A 21,378-nucleotide genomic window follows, 5' to 3' on the forward strand; every position below is an offset into this window, starting at 1 on the left:
TCCTGCTGCCTTACCAAAAAAAGCCGGGTGGTGCTGGCCTCAGAGCCCAGGCTGGGGTTGGAACTGCAAAGGATGTGGATCTGGGTCAGGAGCTGCACGTGCTGCGGGCAGAAAACGGGAAAGCAATTGTTGTCCTCCCATGGGAAACGGGTGTTGTCCACAGGCACCCCAAGATACGCCACCCCAGAACAGCCTCTCCTACTTTTCACTTAAAAGCCCCAGCCTGCCTCGTCCCTAAGGCATGATCCTCTACTCGCAGCATTTCTGAAAAGAAAACCAACAGCTTTCAAAAAATTCTCCAAACAAAATTAAATCGGGAGGATCAGAAGTCCAGAAGTCACCCCAGGCCACTCAGCTTAAATGTCCTTGTAAGAAGAAGAAGAAGAGTTTGGATTTCTATCCCCCCTTTCTCTCCTGTAGGAGACTCAAAGGGGCTTACAATCTCCTTGCCCTTCCCCCCTCACAACAAACACCCTGTGAGGTGGGTGGGGCTGGGAGAGCTCCGAGAAGCTGTGACTAGCCCAAGGTCACCCAGCTGGCGTGTGTGGGAGTGTACAGGCTAATCTGAATTCCCCAGATAAGCCTCCACAGCTCAAGTGGCAGAGATGGGAATCAAACCCGGTTCCTCCAGATCAGAGTGCACCTGCTCTTAGCCACTGCTCTTAGCCACTACGCCACTGCTGCTATCACTACGCCAATGATGCTATCACTACAGCAAAGGGAAATCACAAGCGATTGCAACCCACAATCTAGGGAAAGGTCGCAACATGGAACGTGTGCAAACCTGAGTGCTGGAAGCCCTTTTACGCTGCCACCATGTCGCGACCTTTCCCTAGATTGTGGGGTGCAATCTTGCAATCGCTTGTGATTTCCCTTTGCTGTAGTGATAGCATCATTCCATGACAGTCCTAACTGGCAACTCTCTTCAGGGCCTCCTGGCGCAACTGAATGGCAGCAGTATCAGGACCTACATCTGAGTTGGGCAGCCCTTTAAAAGACCAACAAAATTCCCCAGGGTATAATGGAAGGGACTGTAGCTCAGCAACAGAGCATCTGCTTACCATGCAGAAGGTCCCAGCAGTGGCGTAGCGCTCAGGGGAAGGAGGGTGTCTTGCACTGGGCACACACTGGTGCAGGGGCGTGGCGAGGCACAAGGCATACACATGCCCCGGGCGCAGTTCCCCCTCACTATGGCTCTGGGTCCCAGGGTCTCCAGTTCCAGTTGGCAGCTGATGTGAAAGTCCTCTCTGCCTAAGGACCTGGAGAGCGGCTGCCAGTCTGAGTAGGCGACACTGACCTTGATGGACCCAAGGTCTAATTTAGTATAAGGCAACCTCACGTGTTCAGTTTCGGAGAGGGGCTGTGGCTCAGTGGTAAAGCATCTACTTGGCATGCGGAAGGTCCTGGGTTCAATCCCGAACATATTCCAGTGCAAAGGACCAGACAGTAGGTGATGCCAAAGACCTGAGATCCTGAAGAGCTTCTGCTAGAGTAGGGACTATGGCTCAATGGAAGAGCATGCGCATGGCCTTGCAGATGGTCTCAGGTTCAATCCCCGGCATCTCCAGTTCAAAGGACCAGGTGATGTGAAAGACCTCCACCACCTAAGACCAAAATGGTAAGAGGTCTGGAATCCATGCCCTATGAACAGAGACTTAAGGAGCTCTGTATGGTGAAGAGAAGGTTAAAAGGTGACGTGATAGCCGTGTTTCTGAAGGGATGTCATGTTGGTGAGGGAGCAAGCTTGGTTTTCTGCTGCTCCAGAGACAAGGACCAGGAGTCATGGGTTCAAGGGGAAGGAAAAGAGATTCCACCTGAACATCAGGAAAAACCTTCTGACAGTTAAGGGCTGTTGGACAGTGGAATTCACGACCTTGGAGTGTGGCGGAGTCTCCTCCTTTGGAGGCTGGGTGGCCATCTGTCAGGAGTGCTTTGATTGTGTGTTCCTCCATGGCAGGAGGTTGGACTTGATGGCCCTTGGGGTCTCTATGATTATATGATTTTATGAAGAACTTGCCTACAGCACAGAAGCTGGCCAAGCCATTTATTCAACATGTGCATAGACTACATTCCATCCCTACTAAAACAATTTCAGACTGAGAGTCACACTTTGTTTCACAGTTTTGGAAAGAATTTTTAAAACTGTTGGGAGTGCAACAAGGACTGAGTTCGGGACGCCACCCTCATACTGATGGCCAGATGGAGCGGGTGAACCAGGACGCAGGAAGCTGCCTTATCCTGATTCAGACCATCGATCTGGCAGTGACTCTCTCGGGTCTCAGGCGGAGACCTTTCACATCACAAACTGCCTGGTTCTTTGAACTGGAGATGCTGATGGTTGAACCTGGGACCTTGCGCATGCTCACCAGAAGCTCACCAGAGAGCCTGTGTGGTGTAATGGTTAAGAGCAGGTGCACTCTAATCTGGAGAACCGGGTCTGATTCCCCGCTCTGCCACTGGAGCTGTGAAGACTTCTCTGGGGAACCAGATTAGCCTGTGCACTCCAACACACGCCAGCTGGGTGACCTTGGGCTAGTCACAGTTCTTCGGAGTTCTCTCAGCCCCACCCACCTCATAGGGTGTTTGTTGTGGGGTGGGGGGAAGGGAAAGGAGATTGTAAGCCCCTTTGAGTCTCCTTACAGGAGAGAAAGGAGGGGTATAAATCCAAACTCCTCTTCCACTGAGCCAAAGCACCTCCCACAGAGGGGAGTTCACTGGAAGAGACACCACAGGAGACCCCAGATGCGGCTGACTCTTGAGAAGAAAAAAGATGGCGCGCAGCACAAAGTGGGCAGACCTGCTGCATCTGGTGCTGGATCTTCCTCCTCTGCCGAGCGTCCAGGGTCAGGGTGGGAGGCTTCTTGTGCGGCGGTTTAGAAGCCTCCGCCTCCGGGGGTAGCTTGCCGGCCGACTTCTTCATGCGGAGTTGCTCCAGCTGTTCCTTCACTGTCCGGTGCTGTTCATTCAGAAGGTTGGCCAGCGGTTCTTCAAACCTACAGGAGGACCAAGGGGTGGATTTGCAACAAGGTTCGGCACAGCAGCCCAAGAGACTGCTCTATGGTTAAGGACACATTTGGTGTTTATGTCACTCTCAGAGCAGCCAGGTTTTGGGGTGAGGTGCAGCTGGACATAGGAAACCACCTCATGGCCAAGTTTCCCTCCTCCCTGCTTTCTAGAGATACCAGGAACTGAACCTGAGACAATCAGCCTGCAAAGTATGCCCCTACTGAGAAGACTAGCCTATGGCCAGCAGGTCTGTGGCCAATGGAGCAGCAGTGGCATGATGGTTAAGAGCAGGTGCACTCTAACCTGGAGATCTGGGTTTGATTCCCTGCTCGGCCACTTGAGCTGTGGAGGCTTATCTGGTGAACCAGATTAGCTTGTGCACTCCAACACATGCCAACTGGGTGACCTTGGGTTAGTCACAGTTCTTCGGAGCTCTCTCAGCCCCACCCACCTCACAGGGTGTTTGTTGTGGGGTGGGGGAGGAGCTTGTAAGCCCCTTTGAGTCTTCTCACAGGAGAGAAAAGGAGGGGGGATAAATCCAAACTCTTCTCAACCCAGGAACGCCTGACAGCTCACGACTCTCAGCTGTTGTGACACACCATTCAATTCAGAAAAGCAAAAGACTCAGGGGGTAGCTGCGTAGGCATCTGCATCTTTGAGCATCTTTCTCCATTTCTCTCTCTCTCTCTCATATGCACCCACACACCCTCCTTTACCCCAACCAACTCCACACGGGATGCCGAGACAATGCCTGCTACCACATCAGGCCTGTAGCTGAGCAGAGATGGTCATGCCCGTCCCCTCCAGTACTGCTCAAGCTAGAGAGGACAGCCGAGGCTCAGCAGTTCTTTTGCCTCCCTTCCCAAACAGAATCGGCAACCCCTTCAGCCAACCTGCCCCATAAATAAGGAGACTCGCGCCCACGTGCACTGTGGGAAGGCTACAGCGTTGCTCGTTGGAAGAACAGCTAGCTTTATGTCTCGGACCTTAAGCCAATAAACAGGCTCTGGATTCTTGATCAGCAGTGTTTATCGAAAGGCAGCAAGCACCTAGCTGGAGAAAGCCAGATCTGTTTGGCCTGGCTTTCCCGGGTTCCTTTATCCTTGCCCAGTTCCACCCTCCCGCTTTCCCAGAGAAAGTGTGAAAAGGTTTGTTTAGAGCAGGGGTGTCCAACTCTGGTACCCCAGATGTTCATGGACTACAATTCCCATCAGTCCCTGTCAGCATGGCCAATTGGAAAGGAGCTTGTAAGCCACCTTGACTCTCCTTACAGGAGGGGGGGGGGGAAATAAATCCAAACTCTTCTTCTTCTTCTAAAATAAATACATTCTCCCAAGCACTCTGTAAGGTAGGTTAGGCAAAACTTTTTGTGCTTCCTACCCTTTTCTGTGCTCATTTCTGCCCCCAAGCACTTCTCCCCCTGCTCTGATCAAGCACTGTACCTCTGCATCCTGACTCCTTTCGTTGCAACACCCCTCCCACCTTCTGACTCAAGACGCAGAAATCCCCATTCCGACTTTTATCTGATGAAGGGAGCTTTGGCTATTGACAGCTTAGACCCCAAAAATCTTGGTCTCTAAGGTGGTGCTGGATTCAAAACTGGCTACCCTTTTCCATGTTGGTGTCCCCATCAAAGAGATGGTTTCAGGGGCCGGCCAGGTAATGCAGAAAGGTAACAACATGCAGGCATTAAACAAGATCCTTCTCGCATGATGACGAGAGAGCAAAGTTAGGGCCACAAAGAGGGGAAAAGAGTCCTACCTGAGCACCTGGGGAGTGTTAAAATTTGGCCGGGCCTCCGCAGCACTGTCTTCGTCCTCCGGTCCTTCGTCCTCCACATTGGGGAAACCCATCTCGTCCTGAAACTAAACAGAAACACAGGGCAACCAGGTGAGTGAGACAGCCCCAGGCGGGTGGGGAGAACGGATTTCAACTGAAGATCAGGGGCAAGAGATTCTCTGAGTCCAAAAATCAGAAAGAGCAGAGGCCTGTGAAAAATTCAGTCCACCTGTCTGAGATTCCAGGATCAACTGACAGGTTTTTAGCACCTTGCAGAGACTGCAAGGAGAAATCTTAAAAATATAAACCCATAAAGATCCTTCTTGGTGATGCTACTCTGACTTTGGCCTCCCTTCCCTTTCTGGCACCAGAAGGTTCAGGCACCTGGTAAACCCATTTATATTTTTCCTGTATTTGTGTTGATTTGCAATTTATCTGCTTTTGATTTTTTTAAAAATGAAATAATTTTGGCAAATGCTGCTGTCCTAAAACATATTTGACCATTCTTAACATAGGAATTTTGTATATAAGCTGCCTTGTCCTCTCACAGGGCCCTCCCAGACTCAGTGGATACAAAATCGATTTATTGACTGGAGTTCAGACAGGATACGCGTCGTGGATTTTGGCAAAAAGGAAAAGCTTTCACACACAGCCTTCCCCTTAATCTCACTTTGCACCCCCTCCCTCTGCAATGTTGCTAGGCAACCCCCTCCTTTCATTTTCCCAGTTTGTCAGCCTTATTCTAACTGCCACCACTTGGGTATTCTGATAGCTCTGTGAGGGGATTTTTACCTTTCCCTCCAAAACTGATGTCTCTTTCCAGGCTGGATTTGGGCACCCTTAAATGATTCTTGAGGCTTATTAACAGGCAAACAAAGATGAGACGTTTATTTATAGATTTACAAGAAAAGAAGTTACAGAAATAGTTAAAACTTTTCTTTTTCTCTGGCAGGAATATTTTACTAAACATTTTAGTTGTTTCAGATATTCTATTATCTGCCACCACTTGGGAGCAGCAGTGGCGTAGGAGGTTAAGAGCTCATGTATCTAATCTGGAGGAACCGGGTTTGATTCCCCGCTCTGCCACCTGAGCTGTGGAGGCTTATCTGGGGAATTCAGATTAGCCTGTGCACTCCCACACATGCCAGCTGGGTGACCTTGGGCTAGTCACAGCTTCTCGGAGCTCTCTCAGCCCCACCCACCTCACAGGGTGTTTGTTGTGAGGGAGGAAGGGCAAGGAGATTGTAAACCCCTTTGAGTCTCCTGCAGGAGAGAAAGGGGGGATATAAATCCAAACTCTTCTTCTTCTTCTATAGTTTCCAGACAATTTTCTGACTCAGTTTTAACAAAACTTCCTTCTACTAAACTTTCTTCACAGGGAAAATGTTTCCTTCACAGAACCTGACAGATATTTAAATATCCAACTCCTTTCACTAAAAGAGAGGCACGCTGGGCTTCCCAGAGCACGCTCTGGGGTATTCCACCTGGAAACCCACTCCTGACTCTATTAACCAATTAACACACACCCTCAGAGACTTCACTGTCCCATATCTAGGAGCCTTCTCCGCAGAGACCTACAAAGAAGCGCTCTGTGTGATTTAAATATTGATTCAAATGGTTGTCATAGGTCAGAAGCGGTCTGATGGCACTCAACACCCACACACAAGTGGAATGAAAATGAAAATATTTTAGGGTTAGTTAACAGGACATTTTGGAGGACAACGATCCATAGGGTTGCCATGAGTTGGAAGCGACTTGACAGCACTTAACACACACACGGCCTTTGGGGAATTATTTTGCCCAGGCTAGCTTAGGTCCATGTGGAGCCACAGGACCGCTCACATGGGCCTGTGCGGGTGCCCCTGAAGCCGCTGCAGGCTGCCTCCAGTCTGTGTTGTTTTCTTACCTTTTGTCCCTTTCAAAGCACTGGAGGGAGGGAGGGACACACCTACACTGTCCTCTGACCCCCCAGGGGTGGCAAGGCAGCATGGGCGTGTCTCTTCTCCCTCCGGAGCCTTGGAGGGAAGAAAAGGTAAGAAAACAAAACAAACAGGTAGCACCTAACAGTGGCGCCCTCACGCTGGTGCTCTTTGTACAGCGCTGGCAGGCAGACGCCGCTTTCCAAATAACTCACTCATTGAGCAAGTCAGGAAAAAAGCATTTTCCCACCATTTGGGGGGGGGGAGCACGGCAGCAGCAGCTGTGCAACAGCACCCCAGAGATGGTGTTTTCACCATCCCTGGGGCGCTGTTTTTGACCCATGCAGAAAGGGCCTTAGAGTCTTACCGTCTCAAACAGCTCCTCCATCAACTCGTTCACCTCTTTCTCTGCAAGATACAAAACAGGCACAATTCTCAACAGGATGACTCAACTTGAAAAGATGTGGTAATTTCTTGCAGTAAGAAAGGTATAGCAATATTTGTAACCTTATTCCTATCCCCTTTGACTAGATCTCTGCTGCTCTCAACAGTCCCTGCCTCCTGGGGCAGGTTCAGTCCTCATCAGGTCAGGTTTTCCCTTCCAGTTAATTAATGGATCTAGCAGCAGAAAGAGACAGAAGTGCCAGAATGTAGGGCATTAAACACTCTCAGAGTCTGAGTGACAGGCTGGGGGTGGGAGGAATTTTAGAAGCACTTAGAGCTTCAGACAAGATTTGAGAGGAGTTCAACTCTGAGTTCAAGAGAGCAGACATATTTTAGTGTCTGGGAGAGATCTGTGGTTTTGGCAGGAAGAGAGCGTATTGGGGGAGAGAGAATCCCTAACTCTAGCCAGGAAGGGAATTTTCTGCTGGGTAGAGAAGAATTCCTAGCCCAGATTCTTGGTACATAGTTAATCAATCTTCTGGACAGAGTGGGTAGATCTGAGGGAACCGATAGGGAAAGAGAGTGTCAGTAAGGGACCAATTCTCTTGTCAGAAAGGTAAATCACGCTGCATGTGTGAGAGAGATTTCCCATCCCTAGCTCCATAGGAGGATTCACTTCAAGCACTGTATGGTAATTGTAAAATTTGAAAAGTCTGAAGGGGAAAAGTGACAGGAAATACGACTTTCCATATAGCCAGAAGGCCCCGGAATTACCTCATGAACCTCTAGGTACGTGCTCGAATATATTCTGTGAAAAATCTTGAAAAGTTTATCGTATTTTACAAGCATTAAGATTTTTGGGACATTAGGTAAAAATGAACTAGACAGGTATGTTGATCTTGGTCTGCAGCAAACAAGGACCTGGGACTGAGTCTGGGGCACTGGCTACCTTCCACCCCTCCTCGCAGCAGGAAGAAAACCAACAAGGGGCGTTTTGTCTGACAGCCACAAAAAGGGCACAACACACTGCAGCTGGGAAACGTACTTGTGATTCTCACGGCACGGTCGTTGCGGAAATCCTCCGTGTCTGGCTCGTCCAGATCCTCCAGGAAGTTGTATTCGGGGTCGTCGTCGTCGTCTGCCTCATCTGGGAGGGAAAAAAAACGTTCTTAGCTGGGGCCAGAGGAGAAGTTTCCTCCCTCGTGATCACATGAAGCTACCTTAGGTAGCAGTGATGGCGAACCTATGGCACAAGTGCCAGAGGTGGCACTCGGAGCCCTCTCTGTGGGCACACACACAGAGTTCATCATGTGGGGGGGGAAATCACACACACACACACACACACACACACACACACACACACACACACACACACACATCTAGGCTGGCCTGGGCCACTGAGCGGTGAGCAGGGAGGACTCGGCTAGTGGGCCTGGTGCCTGTGCTCCGGGTGACTACTGCCCAAGGGGAGGGGGTGCAGAGGAGGCAGAGATGCTAGAGAGGCACAGAGCGGTGCGCGCAGGACTTGCTAGAGGCAAGAGCAGGCTGGCCCCTGCTCGAGCATGTGGGGCGTAGGAAGAGGGAGCCAACCTGTTTTTTTCTAAACGAAAACCTCAGCATTCAGGTTAAATTGCCGGGTTGGCACTTTGCGATAAATAAGTGGAGTTTGGGTTGCAATTTGGGCACTCGGTCTCCAAAAGGTTCGTCATCACTGCCTTAGGCCCATTCAGACCATCCGTCCGTCAAGGTCAGCAGAGGCGACTCAGGCTGGCAGCAGCTCTCCAGAGCAGCTGAGGTCTTTCCCATCACCTGCTGCCTGGTCCCTTGAGCTGGAGATGCTGGGAATTGAACCTGGGATCTTCTGCACACAAAGCACAGGCTCTTCCACTGAGCCTCAGCCCCGGCTAAGACTGGCAGTGGCTCTCCAGGGTCCCATGAGGAGGTCTTTCACATTACTTCCTCCTTGATCCTTAACTGGAGATGCCAGGAATTGAACCCAGGACCTTCAAGTCAAGCGGAGGCTCTAGCTCTGAGCTACAACCCCTCCTTCAGTGCTGCTGCCCCACTGGGCCTGTGAGGAGAAGACAAGCCTCCTGTGGGAAGCAAACAGTGGTGGCCAGGAAGGGCACAAGATCATCCACGAGCATCCCAGGAAGTTGATTTATTATTGTCAAAGGCTTTCACAGCTGGAATCACTAGGGCAGGGGTCTGCAACCTGCGGCTCTCCAGATGGACTTCATGAACTACAAATCCCATCAGCCCCTGCCAGCATGGCCAATTGCCAGCCACAGATGCAGGCAAAACATCAGGAGAAAATGCTACTGGAACACCGCCATACAACCCATACAACCCACAACACCCTAATTTATTATTATTTTATTTCAACAGGCTGAAGCAGCCTGAGTAGTTCAGTCCTAGCCGGAGTTGGTCAGAGCTCGGGAAAAGATGCAGGGTCAATCCCAGCTAGCATTTGGATGTGAGACCCTCAGGGAATACCAGGGCTCCCATGCAGAAGCAAGCAACGGCAAATCACTTCTGTCCTTTTTCTGCATTGAGAACCCCATGGGGGGGTCACCAAAAGTTGGCCATGACTTGACAGGGCTTTATTTTTGTTTTCCTGAACAAATATACCAAACTCGTTAAATCAGAATGCAAATCTCGGCAGCTCCTTTTACTCCCATTCTGATAACAAGGGATTTGCACTGATGGCTGCATGCGAGGGTTGTATGCGTCAGGCGTGACTCCTGCCCGGCCTGGCATTGGCTGGCTGGCGCCAAGGGCACACCTGCACATGCGGTTACCTGTGTATGTTAATGGGTCTTTCTGTTTTAATCGCTGTGCTTGTAACCTAGTGAAGTATGCCTCCCTCGCTCCTGCCCCCCACCACACACGGGGGCCAGAATGAGTCTATCACTCATCCTTGAATCCTGGGGCACATAACAATACTGGTCTAAATACTGTACTTCTCTTATTCACTCTATGGATAAGCAGTGGCGTAGTGGTTAAGAGCAGTGGGAGCAGCAGTGGCGTAGTGGTTAAGAGCAGGTATACTCTAATCTGGAGGAACCGGGTTTGATTCCCCGCTCTGTCGCTTGAGCTGTGGAGGCTTATCTGGGGAATTCAGATTAGCTTGTGCACTCCAGCACCCGCCAGCTGGGTGACCTTAAGTTAGTCATAAGAGCTCTCTCAGCCTCACCTATCTCACAAGGTGTTTGTTGTGAGGGGGAAAGGGAAATGAGTTTGTAGGCTCCTTGTTGGAGAGAAAGGGGGGATATAAATCCAATCTTCTTCTAACCCTAACCCTGAGCCCTTAGGGCAGTGGTGGCGAACCAATTGGCCATGCTAGAAGGGGCTGATGGGAATTGTAGTCCATAACAGCTGGAGTGCCAAAGGTTCGCCACCACGGCCTTAGGGGGAGGGCAGTCTATAAACCGAATATATAAATAAATATAAAATAAATAAATAAATATTGTGCAAAAATCAGGGAAGGGGGAGTCTGAGAAAGCAAGAAAACTTGGATATATGCAGGCTACAAAAGCCAGGGCCCCAGCTCTGCCTTTTTGCAGCTCAGGTCCTGACACAGTTCAATAAAGCTCTTGAACCTTCCATGAGTCTCAGTTATTGACTGGAGTAACAGAGACTCTCAGTATGCTGTTAAATTGCTTCTGGTTTTTGGCAATCCCAGTCAACTGACCCCCCCCCCCCCGCCCCCAGCAGCGACTGCCTTACCTTCATTCCCCACGTCATCGTTCATAAGGCCCCCGAGCCACCTCTTCCATTCTTCGTCTTCTGCCGTGTTGGGGTCATACATGTCTGGGGTGATATCCGGGGCACGGAGCTCAGCCTCCAGCTGGCCGAGGGGTACATCCTTCAGGGGCCTCTTTGAGCGGGTGCGGAGGGCGATCAAGCTATCTTCCAAAGGCTGGAAGGGGGGGGGGAAGGGAAAGAGGGGGAAAGTGTCAGCACTGCAGGCCTCAAACTGGGATCTGCTTCCAATCTAAAATGGCTCTGACAGCACAGGTGGTCAGAGGAAGAAACTCCAGGCAATTCCCGCTGGGATAATTGAACAACAGCTCCTGACCTGAGAAAACAGGCAAGACGAGACAGTGGCCATCTTGTACTGCCTGCCCAGAAGGTTTATATTAGTTTGTTAATGATCAATAGTATTGTGGCATGTCTGTTTAACTTTTAAGTGTTATATTGCTCAGACTTGGCGGAGCCTCCCTCTTTGGAGGTTTTTAAACAGAGGCTGGATGGCCATATCCCAGGAGTGCTTGGATTATGTGTTCCTGCATGGCAGGGGGTGGGACTGGATGGCCCACCTGGTCTCTTCCAGCTCTATGATTCTACGACTTCAGTTTAAAGGCCTTTAAAATCTTCGTTAATTGAGTGGCGTTTTGATGGAGGGAGGCGAGTACATTGACTGCTCCTTGAAATATCGGCAGAAACAGGATGGAGACAGATTCAAGTCCAGGATCAACTTAGAGCCAGACAAGGTATTCAGGGAATAAGCTTTCGAGAGTCAAAGCTCCCTTTCAGGGGTGTAGCTTTGTTTTTAAAAAGTGCCCAGGGATCACCCTGACCGGAGGTGGAGCTTGAGGGGGAGGAACCAAGGGCCGAATTTAATCCCGGCTTCAGTGAGGCTTGGGTCGAGATCAAAGCCTGCAGTTTAAACCTGGATCCGGGCAAGCAGAGGCCAGCATCACTCCCGAGCTCCATCTGGAGTCTGGTGTGGGGCAAGCTGGCCAGTGTTCAACTGCACCCCCACCCAAAACCCCATGGGAGTTCAGGGGCGGGGCAGAGTTCCAAGGGAGGGAGGCCCTGAAATGCACCCCCCAAGAAGTGGTACCGTTGGCTCTCCCCCACCCCCCAATGCTGTGCCCCAGCTTTTTTTGTCGGATAACGGCAGAATGCTTTAAGAAGAAGAAGAGTTGGATTTATACCCCTCCTTTCTCTCCTTTCCCTTTTCCCCTCACAACAAACACCCTGTGAGGTGGGTGGGGCTGAGAGAGCTCCAAAAAACTGAGACTAGCCCAAGGTCACCCAGCTGGCCATGCGTTGGAGCGCACAAGCTAATCTGGTTCACCAGATAAGCCTCCACAGCTCAAGCGGCAGAGCGGACAAGCAAACCCGGTTCCTCCAGATTAGAGTGCACCTGCTCTTAACCACTACGCCACTGCTGCTCCTGCTAAGAGCCAATTTAGTGCTGCTTGCTGATCTAAGAGAACCCTCCTCTCCACTCAAACTGTTGCCATTTGCTAAACAGAAAGATTCAAGTCCAATCACATCTTAGAGACGGACAAGATTTGTGGGTTATAACATTTCAAGAGTAAAGCTGCCTTCGTCAGACACCAGCAGGGACAGAGATCGGAGTCTATCTATTTAAAACAATCACGTCCCCGAGGCCCAGCGGATAGCAAGGTAACTTCCAATAGGAATATGAAAAGCGATCGGATAATAAATGAGAAACAACAAATGACCTACAAAAATATGTCAAGCATCAGATCTCAATAGTGGGGGATAAAACTAGAAAAATGGGAAACGGACAAAAAGGAATGGGAAAGGACGGGGGGAGGGAAGAGGGAAGAAGTGGGGGAGGCCAGATGACACCAGGGTCGCCTCAACCATATGCCTGGCGGCCCTGCGGAACTGAATCAGATCCCGCAGGGCTTTGGTCTCACTGGACCACCAAAAAGGCTCAGGTTCAGACTAAAGCCAGAACGGTGTAGTGGTGAAGAGCAGGTGGGTTCTAATCTGGAGAACCAGGTTTGATTCTCCACTCCTCCACCTGAGTGGCTGAGGCTTATCTGCTAAACCAGATGCGTTTATGCACTCCTGCATTCCTGCTGGGTGACCAGAGCAGCAGTGGCGTAGTGGCTAAGAGCAGGTGCACTCTGATCTGGAGGAACCAGGTTTGATTCCCAGCTCTGCCGCCTGAGCTGTGGAGGCTTATCTGGGGAATTCAGAGTAGCCTGTACACTCCCACACACGCCAACTGGGTGACCTTGGGCTAGTCACAGCTTCTCGGAGCTCTCTCAGCCCCACCCACCCCACAGGGTGTTTGTTGTGAGGGGGGAAGGGAAAGGAGATTGTAAGCCCCTTTGAGTCTCCTATAGGAGAAAAAGGGGGATATAAATCCAAACTTCTCCTCCTCCTCCTCCTCCTCTTCTTCCTCTTCTTCTTCTTCTTGGGCTAGTCACAGTTCTTTGGAACTCTCTCAGCCCCACCTCCCTCACAAGTTATCTGTGGTGGGGAGAGGAAGGGAAAGGAGCTTGTCAGCCACCTTGAGTCTCCTTAGAGGAGAGAAAGATGAGGTATAAATCCAAACTCTTCTTCTCCTCCTTCTAAATGCCCTTCTCCAGGACCAGGGACCGCCAATAAGTCACTATTACCTGATCCCGGTGCTCTCTGGAGAACGGACCGGGAGAGGTAGTCCCTAAGGTACGCTGGCCCCAGACCATCGAGGACTTCGTACCAGTGCTCCACCTGAAGCCCATGTGAACAGGCGCTCTGGGAAAACAAACAGATGTTACCTGATAGGATTCCATGCAGACAGGGCTGGACGCCAGTTCCTCCTCCACTGCGTGGAGCTTCTCCATGAAGGCACTGTCTTTGCTCTGCTTGGGCTTGGGGGGTGGCGGGGGCCCCATCGGTACAACTTCAGCACTGATGTGCCGCTGAACGGGGGGTACCAAAGCCTTCTCTGCCTGCATGAGAAAAGCAGGATGAAAGTTTGCCGGCCATCGGGTTTGAGAACCTGGTGCAGGCAAAAGGGCCAAGAAGTCTAATTGTTTAGATACTCAGTTGCTTTTGTTCTTCTTGGGCCCCCTCCGCACACACAGAACGGTGCACTTTCAGACCACTTTTGCAATTGTTTAAGTGGATCTGGCTATTCTGCACAGCTGCAAAGCGGATTGAAAGTGGATTATTCTGCATATGCGAAAGGTGCCCTCGTGTGACGAGAATGCTGTTGATCTATTTCACATTTTTTCCCTGGGATGCATTGAGTATTATTCTCTGTCCTAGTGACTGCCTTTCCCCTTCAGATTCTTTTAGCCTTAAAGAATCTAAAGTGCCGCTTTTGTCAAAACCACTATCGTCTGCACTGTTATACACTGAAATTTGAAAAAGATAATTTATATTGCCCTGGAGGGCTATTAGCAAGATTTCCTTTTTTTGCAAAGTTGTGCCCGCCATTTTGTTTCCAAGAAACAAAATGGTGGGTACAAATTTACAAAAAGGAAACTCTTGCTAATAGCCACCTGGGGCAATATCATAGAATCATAGAGTTGGAAGAGACCAGCAGGGCCATCCAGCCTTTTCTTTTTAAAACCTCCAAAGAAAAAGACTCCACCACACTCCGAGGTAGTGCATTCCACTGTCCAACAGCCCTTACTGTCAGGATATAAATGCTCTTTTTTCAAAGTTTGATGTTTAACAGTGCAAGCAATAATGGTTTTGATGAAAGCAGCAGTTAAATAGGATTCCCTAAGGCTAAAAGAGAATCTGCATTATTTTTCCCAGCAGAAACAGTATCCTTTCGCTTCTGCCGCACAATGAACAACCACCGCACTGTCATCTTTCCCTGAGACATAGTTGTTTGAAATGCAGTTCTCACATCAAGGACTTTAACATAAATGTTCAACTAAACATAATACATGCCTCGACCCAGAGGACCCAGGATAGCCCGATCTCATCAGATCTTGGAAGTTAAGCAAGGTCAGCCCTGAACTTGTTTGGAAGACCACCAAGAAGTCCAGGTTTGCTTGGCAGAGGCAGGCAATGGAAAACCTCCTCTGTTTGTCTCTTGCCCTGAAAACCAGACTGGGTCGCCTTAAATGGGGAACCACTAAGGAAGTCCAGGCTCATTGTACAGAGGCATGAAACCTCAAACCACCTCTGTTTGTCTCTTGCCTTGAAAACCCCACAGGAGTCACCATAATTCAGCTGTGACTTGACAGTGGTTTCCATGACCCAAATACATTCACTCAACTGGGGCTTCTGCTATTCTCTTTTCCTTCCCTTCCTCCATTTCCAGGCCGCTCTGAACAATCTACTGTGAGGTTCACACTGAACGACGTACAGCAGGATCAACCCTCCAAACTACGGTTTGCCAATCTTCAAACCGCAGCTGGAGGCGGCCTGAGGCTGGCATCCGAGAGATAGGCTGCTTACGAGATGTTTCTTAGCACCAAGGAAAAGAGGCCCTTACCTCTGATGGTGCTCCTCCCTCCTCATCCACTTCCATCGCGTCGGACGCCTGTCTTGTTCGGGACCGCTTGGCCCCGTGTGGAGATGAGGTGGCACTTTCCACGTCGCTCTCCAACAAGCTCTGTAGAGCAAAGGGAGAAGATTAAGGGAGCACTGACAAGCATCCTCTTGTTTGCACTGCAGGCCCTTGGGCATGGCAAACGGCTGAGCTGACTCTGCCAAGCAAGAATCACGCTAGGATGGACACAGGAGAAACCCTTTGAACAAGAATCCGAAAACGTACAAAGGATTTACGTCCCCTCCCATTTACTCACATCACTGGACTAAGGCTCCTCAACAAGTGACCCGTTTTTTGGAGCAAGCAAAGGCAAGGAGCAGGGCCTTTTCAGTGGTGGCACCCAACTATGTGGTATTTGTGGTTCACAATAGGTTTTCTAGGTCTGCACATGCACTACTGTGCTTTTTCACTGAACAACTGAAGACAACAGGTTGACTGGCTTGTCTGGGGACTAGTTATCTGTCAGGATTTATTTATTTATTCTTTCGATTTATTAGTCGCTCTCCCCCAGAGGGCTCAGGGCGACATACAACATAAAATCATGCTTTTGTACTAATGTAATCATTTCCTTCGTACTTATCCAGCCAGTGCTGTTTGATCTGCATTTTGTTTGATCTGTAACTATCCTGACCTAGGCTTATGGCTTCCTTGTAGCTTTTAGACAACTGGGCCTCCCCTGGCTGGAGTCTGGCATGCCAGCATCCTAAGGAAGCGTAATCGTTGATCCGGTCTCTGGGCTGCCAGCCAGGTGGCTCACTGAAGTTATCAGCTACTGATAGAGCAACCTGAGTACCCAGTACAACTGAAAGTGTAACTTTTGCCAGGTGTTCTGCTTTGAGAAAGCGGGGATTTGACTGTAATAAATGACAGAAGAACTGAAACTACGCAGTTCTTTAGCAGAGAAAGTGCAGCAGAGTTACAGAAAAAGGAGCTTTAATAAAGTTCTAAATATAAAAAGTCAGGCTACAAAAAATACATTTACAAAAATAGGAAGACAAAATTGTCACGTGCTAAAAAGCACTGGCAAGCAGACAGGCAAATAAGCAAACGAGGAAATACATACAGCAGAATAGCACAGCATACAATAATGCAACATAAGGACAAGAGCAAAAGATAGAAGAAGAGAGATAAGGAGCATGGAAAAGCCACACCATAATACGCAGCATTGAAGGTTAGCCTCAATCAACCAATTAACTGCCCAGCTGCCCAGCATTAACGTACAGCAACCAAATGGTGCAACTCTCTTGCTCCTGCAATTACTTACATTAAGAGATCCCAAATATTCTAATAATAAATGTGTATCAACCAGCCAGATTCCCCAGAACTGGCTTCTTCACATGTATACTCGATCTATGTATCCATAATAAAGACCATTGAGGATTACACCAGAGTCTAATTATTAAAACAAGATTCAGAGATTCTAACATTATCACTGTACAGTATCTGGGCTATATTGCTTCAGAAAGAAGGTGGAGACTCACATGACTGCATGATCCTCATACAAAAATATATATTTCTTCCATATAGAAAACTAGCACTTCAGGATAAACACTGGCAAAGTGGAAGGGTTTTTTTTGGGGGGGGGGGGGGGCATGAAAGCTCTTTTCTGAAAAAGGGACAACGATTCCACAAAGCCCCCATGGGCTTGGAACGCATCTCATCTGCACCAGGGAATCAGACAGTTCGTAATTTGTATTGTTTTCCAGTTCTGAAATCCTAGTCCTATTGCACTGTTTATTGGAAATCATTGCTGTCTGGTTGTATTGAGTTTCCATATTTTGTTATCTGCCTTGAGTCTCAGTGGAAAAGGCACAATGTAAATTAAGGTATTTTCTTCTCTTTCTTTAAAGCTAAAACAGCAACAGGAAAAATGATGGGAGGAATGGTTCAAAAGTGTGGCAGTGTCCACGTTGCCAGTCCAAACCCAGCAGCTGAAGACAAACGGCTCCCCCCCTGCCTGGCAACGCCTGGCCGGGCCAAGGTCACACCTGGTTTTGCTGTTATCTCTTTTTGTTAATGGGCCTTTCTGTTCTAATCGTTGTGCTCAGTAGCATAGTGAATCAGGCTTCCTCGCTCCAGCCCCCACTCAGGCCCCGGAGCGTTGTCCATAGCATGCCCTTGAGATACTTGTGTCCCATAACAAAGCTGTTCTCAACTCGTTATTCTGTTGTTCTATTAAACTATTCAACTATGGGAAGATGGGACGGAGGGGGGATGAACGGGAACCTGGTTCAGATAAATGTAGTGGCAGAAGCCGGACTCTTTAGACCTGGCTTTCTGCTACAAGGGCCATTGACCCAGTTCATTAAAGACTACTGAATTCTTCCAGAGTCTCAATTATTGACTGTCGTACAAGAACCTTACACAGTATCAACAGATAAGGCAGCTGAAGCAGCTATAGAAATCCGGAAAAATTACCTCATCTGCGGTTTCATCCTCTTCCTCCTCCTCTGGCTGGTACTCTTCATCAGAGGAATCATCCTCCTCGAGGGGAATGTCCACAAATTGGGGGGGCTGCAGAAGACAGACACTGATTAAGAACAGAGAAGAGGACAAGCACCCAAATGGAAATACGGTGGGATGAACAGGGGGGGCATCCCGTCAAAGACAGCTGGCAGAAAGCCGGGGAGGATGAGAATGGGGCCGTTTATGCCAGTGTGTCTGTGTTTGCTTAAGGGTTGCGCTCTCTTTACCACTATATAGTGCAGTGGTGGCGAATCTTTGGCACTCCAGATGTTATGGACTACAATTCCCATCAGGCCATGCTGGCAGGGGCTGATGGGAATTGTAGTCCATAACATCTGGAGTGCCAAAGGTTCGCCACCACGGATATAGTGCCTCTCTGGGTTAATGGTTCTTTCTTTTCCCCTCTCTCATGCTGGCAACACAGATAATTAGAAGCATCTCTGGCGCCTTCCCAAGAAGGGGGGCGGGCAGATGGCCTCCTATCTCTTCAACGACCTTGGAGATAGACTTTTGCTTTCTTTCACTTTCCTGCTTTTGGCTTTCCCAGGAATGGGGAAAGAGGGGGCATAGGCATTGGAGGAGATAAATCAAGGGACAGGTATGCAAAAGGTTAGAACTGGCTTTAGCAAAGGCAGGCGCATGCTGTTCATTTCAGTAAAGGCTTCTCATTTACAAAGATCCAGAATCAGTCATTGAATGAAGTCACAGACCTGACAGTTTAGCTGTGACAAAAAGAGGACCGCCAAACACCACTGCAGGGCGAGCGTCGGGACAAAGAAAAAGAGATCCGTTCCTGAACAAAGCCACTAAGCAAATATTTTGGATTAACGGGAAGAAACAAGATACGGCTATAAAAACTGTTGGAATACTCAGCTGAGGAGAAAGGAGCAAAGAATGCCCAAGGGAGCAATAGAAGATTCCTTGTACAAATAGCACCTTCGCTCCCAGCGAAGTTCGTTTCTGTAACAGGTCTTGGCTAATTTTCTTTGGCTCTGGAATCAGCCCCATTTTTCATCCATCCAAGTTACATATAAGAACATAAGGAAGAGCCTGCTGGATCAGACCAGAGTCCATCCAGTCCAGCACTCTGCTACTCACAGTGGCCCACCAGGTGCCTTTGGGAGCTCACATGCAGGATGTGAAAGCAATAGCCTTCTGCTGCTGCTGCTCCTGAGCACCTGGTCTGCTAAGGCAAGAACCTGGTCTGCTAAGGCAAACGATCCCTTCTTTCTAATTATTGTAATGCAAAAATATAATCCTAAACTCTTCAGTTTCTGATTTATCAAAGCTACAAGGTAAGTATTTGAGGATATAAATAAATGTGGAGGCAACCCTGGACGGTGGCACCCAAAAGTTAAACTCTAACCCCAGCCTAACCTTTCCCCAGTGTTCCTTTGTTAATTTCAAAAGCTAATTCGATTGGATATTGAATGTTGTTGGCCTTGAAGGTGCTACCGAACTTGAATTGGCACACCTGATATACTATCTAATTAGCACTGTCCCCTTCCGGCCTTGCTGCTGCTGTGTTTTATGGTTATAGATTTGTAAATTATTTTAAATTACCTTAGTTTTGTGTATAAAATGTTTTTAGCCTGCTGTGTTTAATGTTATTATGTATTGTTGTTGCAGGCCTGCTGTACGCCGCCCAGAGCCCTTCGGGGATGGGTGGTTTAAAATCTAATATATCAATTAACTAATTAATTAACTAATTAATTAACTAATTAATTAACTAACTAATTAAATCTTGCTCTTCCACTGCAAATCAATATGGTGTTAGGGATGGCACCTAGTTGACTGAGGTGAATTCCTAACTCCATGTAATGGCTCCATAATATATGGATGGTGGTTGTATCTGGGTGATTGAGATGCATTCCTGTCAATGTAACTGCTTTTACATGTAACTGTTTTCAGCCTGCTATATGTTAACACCGCTGTAATGGAACATTCTTTCCTTGATCTTTCTTCTATGGTTTCACACACTTGGTAGATAACTAGGATTGTTTCTGACACTGTCTACTCCCATGGGTGCTTCATTACTTTGCCAATAAACGCTGCTGATCAACGATCCAGAGTCCGTTTATTGATTCAAGGGTAGAGATCTAACACGCGGCTACCTGCCTGAAACTATTTTTACAATTGTACAACAAAACATTCCAGTGCAAAATGATAAACGTGGGTTGGACCCAGCCAGCTTTCTTGCTCAATCTCAGCACACCTGTCTCCTTATTAGAAGAAGAAGAAGAGTTTGGATTTATATCCCCCCTTTCTCTCCTGCAGGAGACTCAAAGGGGCTTACAATCTCCTTGCCCATCCCCCCTCACAACAAACACCCTGTGAGGTAGGTGGGGCTGAGAGAGCTCCGAGAAGCTGTGACTAGCCCAAGGTCACCCAGCTGGTGTGTGTAGGAGTATACAGGCTAATCTGAATTCCCCAGATAAGCCTCCACAGCTCAGGCGGCAGAGCTGGGAATCAAACACGGTTCCTCCAGATTAGATACACGAGCTCTTAACCTCCTACGCCACTGCTGCTCCTTATTACAGCTCCTATTCCACATGACTGTTGTTCATGCAGATCCCATGATCCCAAACATAGTCCCTCTGGAGGTCAAAGGGGGGGCCCTTCCCCTTTTTCACCAGCAGAAAAACTGGGCAGATGGAACCTTTCATACTTCCACTGAGAACGCTGACAGAGACTACTACACTAGCCACTGCAATGAAATTTCTAGGTGTCATGGTGAACTGGCGCCTGGGATTTATTGAGCCCTGCTCTGTAACATGTCAGCCTAAACACCCATTTATTTATTTATTTATTTATTTATTTATTTATTATTGGGTTTTTTATACCGCCCTACTCCCGAAGGGCTCTGGGCGGTGAACAACATAAATCGCATATACAATAACCCTTAAATACATTAAAACAGTTTAAAACGCAGCGATCAGTAAAACAATGTCCGCAATAACCCTCATTAAAAACCTCCCAAAAGGGGGAAGAAAACGGGTCCCATAGATGGTGAGGGACCCAAAAAGATAAAGAAGAGGAGGAGGAGGAGGAAGCAGGGGGCAAGACAGTAACCTTGATTTCATTTGCCTTCTTGATCGGAGAAATATTCCACGTCGGGATAACCTGAGGAAACAAGAGACAAATGTTAGCATGCCCTTGTAAGCCAAGGAAATGAAGTGAAGGAGTTTATTGGCGAGGTTACACCAAAGTTCATTGCTCTCTGAAGGCTATTAAAAAAAGACTGGCCTGCGTAGAGATTCTTTCAAAATGTTTGGGAAAACAGGATTCAGGAATGTGGCAATTGGGGGACATGATAAGGGGACTCACGATAGCCATGTTTAAACATTTGAAGGGATGTCATGTCAAAGACGAAGCAAGCTTGTTTTCTGCTGCCTCACAGACTGGGACACAGAGTAATGGATTCCAGGTGCAGGAAAAGAGATTCCACTTAAACATCAGGAAGAACTTCCTGACGTTTGGGGCTGTTGGGACAGTGGAATACTCTTCCTCGGAGTGTAGTAAAGTCTCCTTCTTTGGGGGTTTTTAAACAGAGGC

At 48.5% G+C, this 21,378-nt stretch overlaps 1 protein-coding gene across 1 annotated transcript in view; it reads right to left on the reverse strand.

Annotated features, from left to right (window-relative positions):
- Positions 1 to 21,378, reverse strand: part of GON4L (gon-4 like) — a 51,759-nt gene that overhangs the window by 24,584 nt on the left and 5,797 nt on the right. The window contains 10 exon segments of the mRNA XM_048511267.1: positions 15 to 101; positions 2,798 to 2,993; positions 4,768 to 4,871; positions 7,072 to 7,112; positions 8,134 to 8,235; positions 10,818 to 11,010; positions 13,622 to 13,795; positions 15,301 to 15,420; positions 17,776 to 17,871; positions 20,896 to 20,946. Coding sequence (XP_048367224.1) covers positions 15 to 101; positions 2,798 to 2,993; positions 4,768 to 4,871; positions 7,072 to 7,112; positions 8,134 to 8,235; positions 10,818 to 11,010; positions 13,622 to 13,795; positions 15,301 to 15,420; positions 17,776 to 17,871; positions 20,896 to 20,946 — 1,164 coding nt within the window.

The sequence above is a fragment of the Sphaerodactylus townsendi genome, linkage group LG01, assembly GCF_021028975.2.
Source record: "Sphaerodactylus townsendi isolate TG3544 linkage group LG01, MPM_Stown_v2.3, whole genome shotgun sequence".
Taxonomy (NCBI): Eukaryota; Metazoa; Chordata; class Lepidosauria; order Squamata; family Sphaerodactylidae; genus Sphaerodactylus; species Sphaerodactylus townsendi.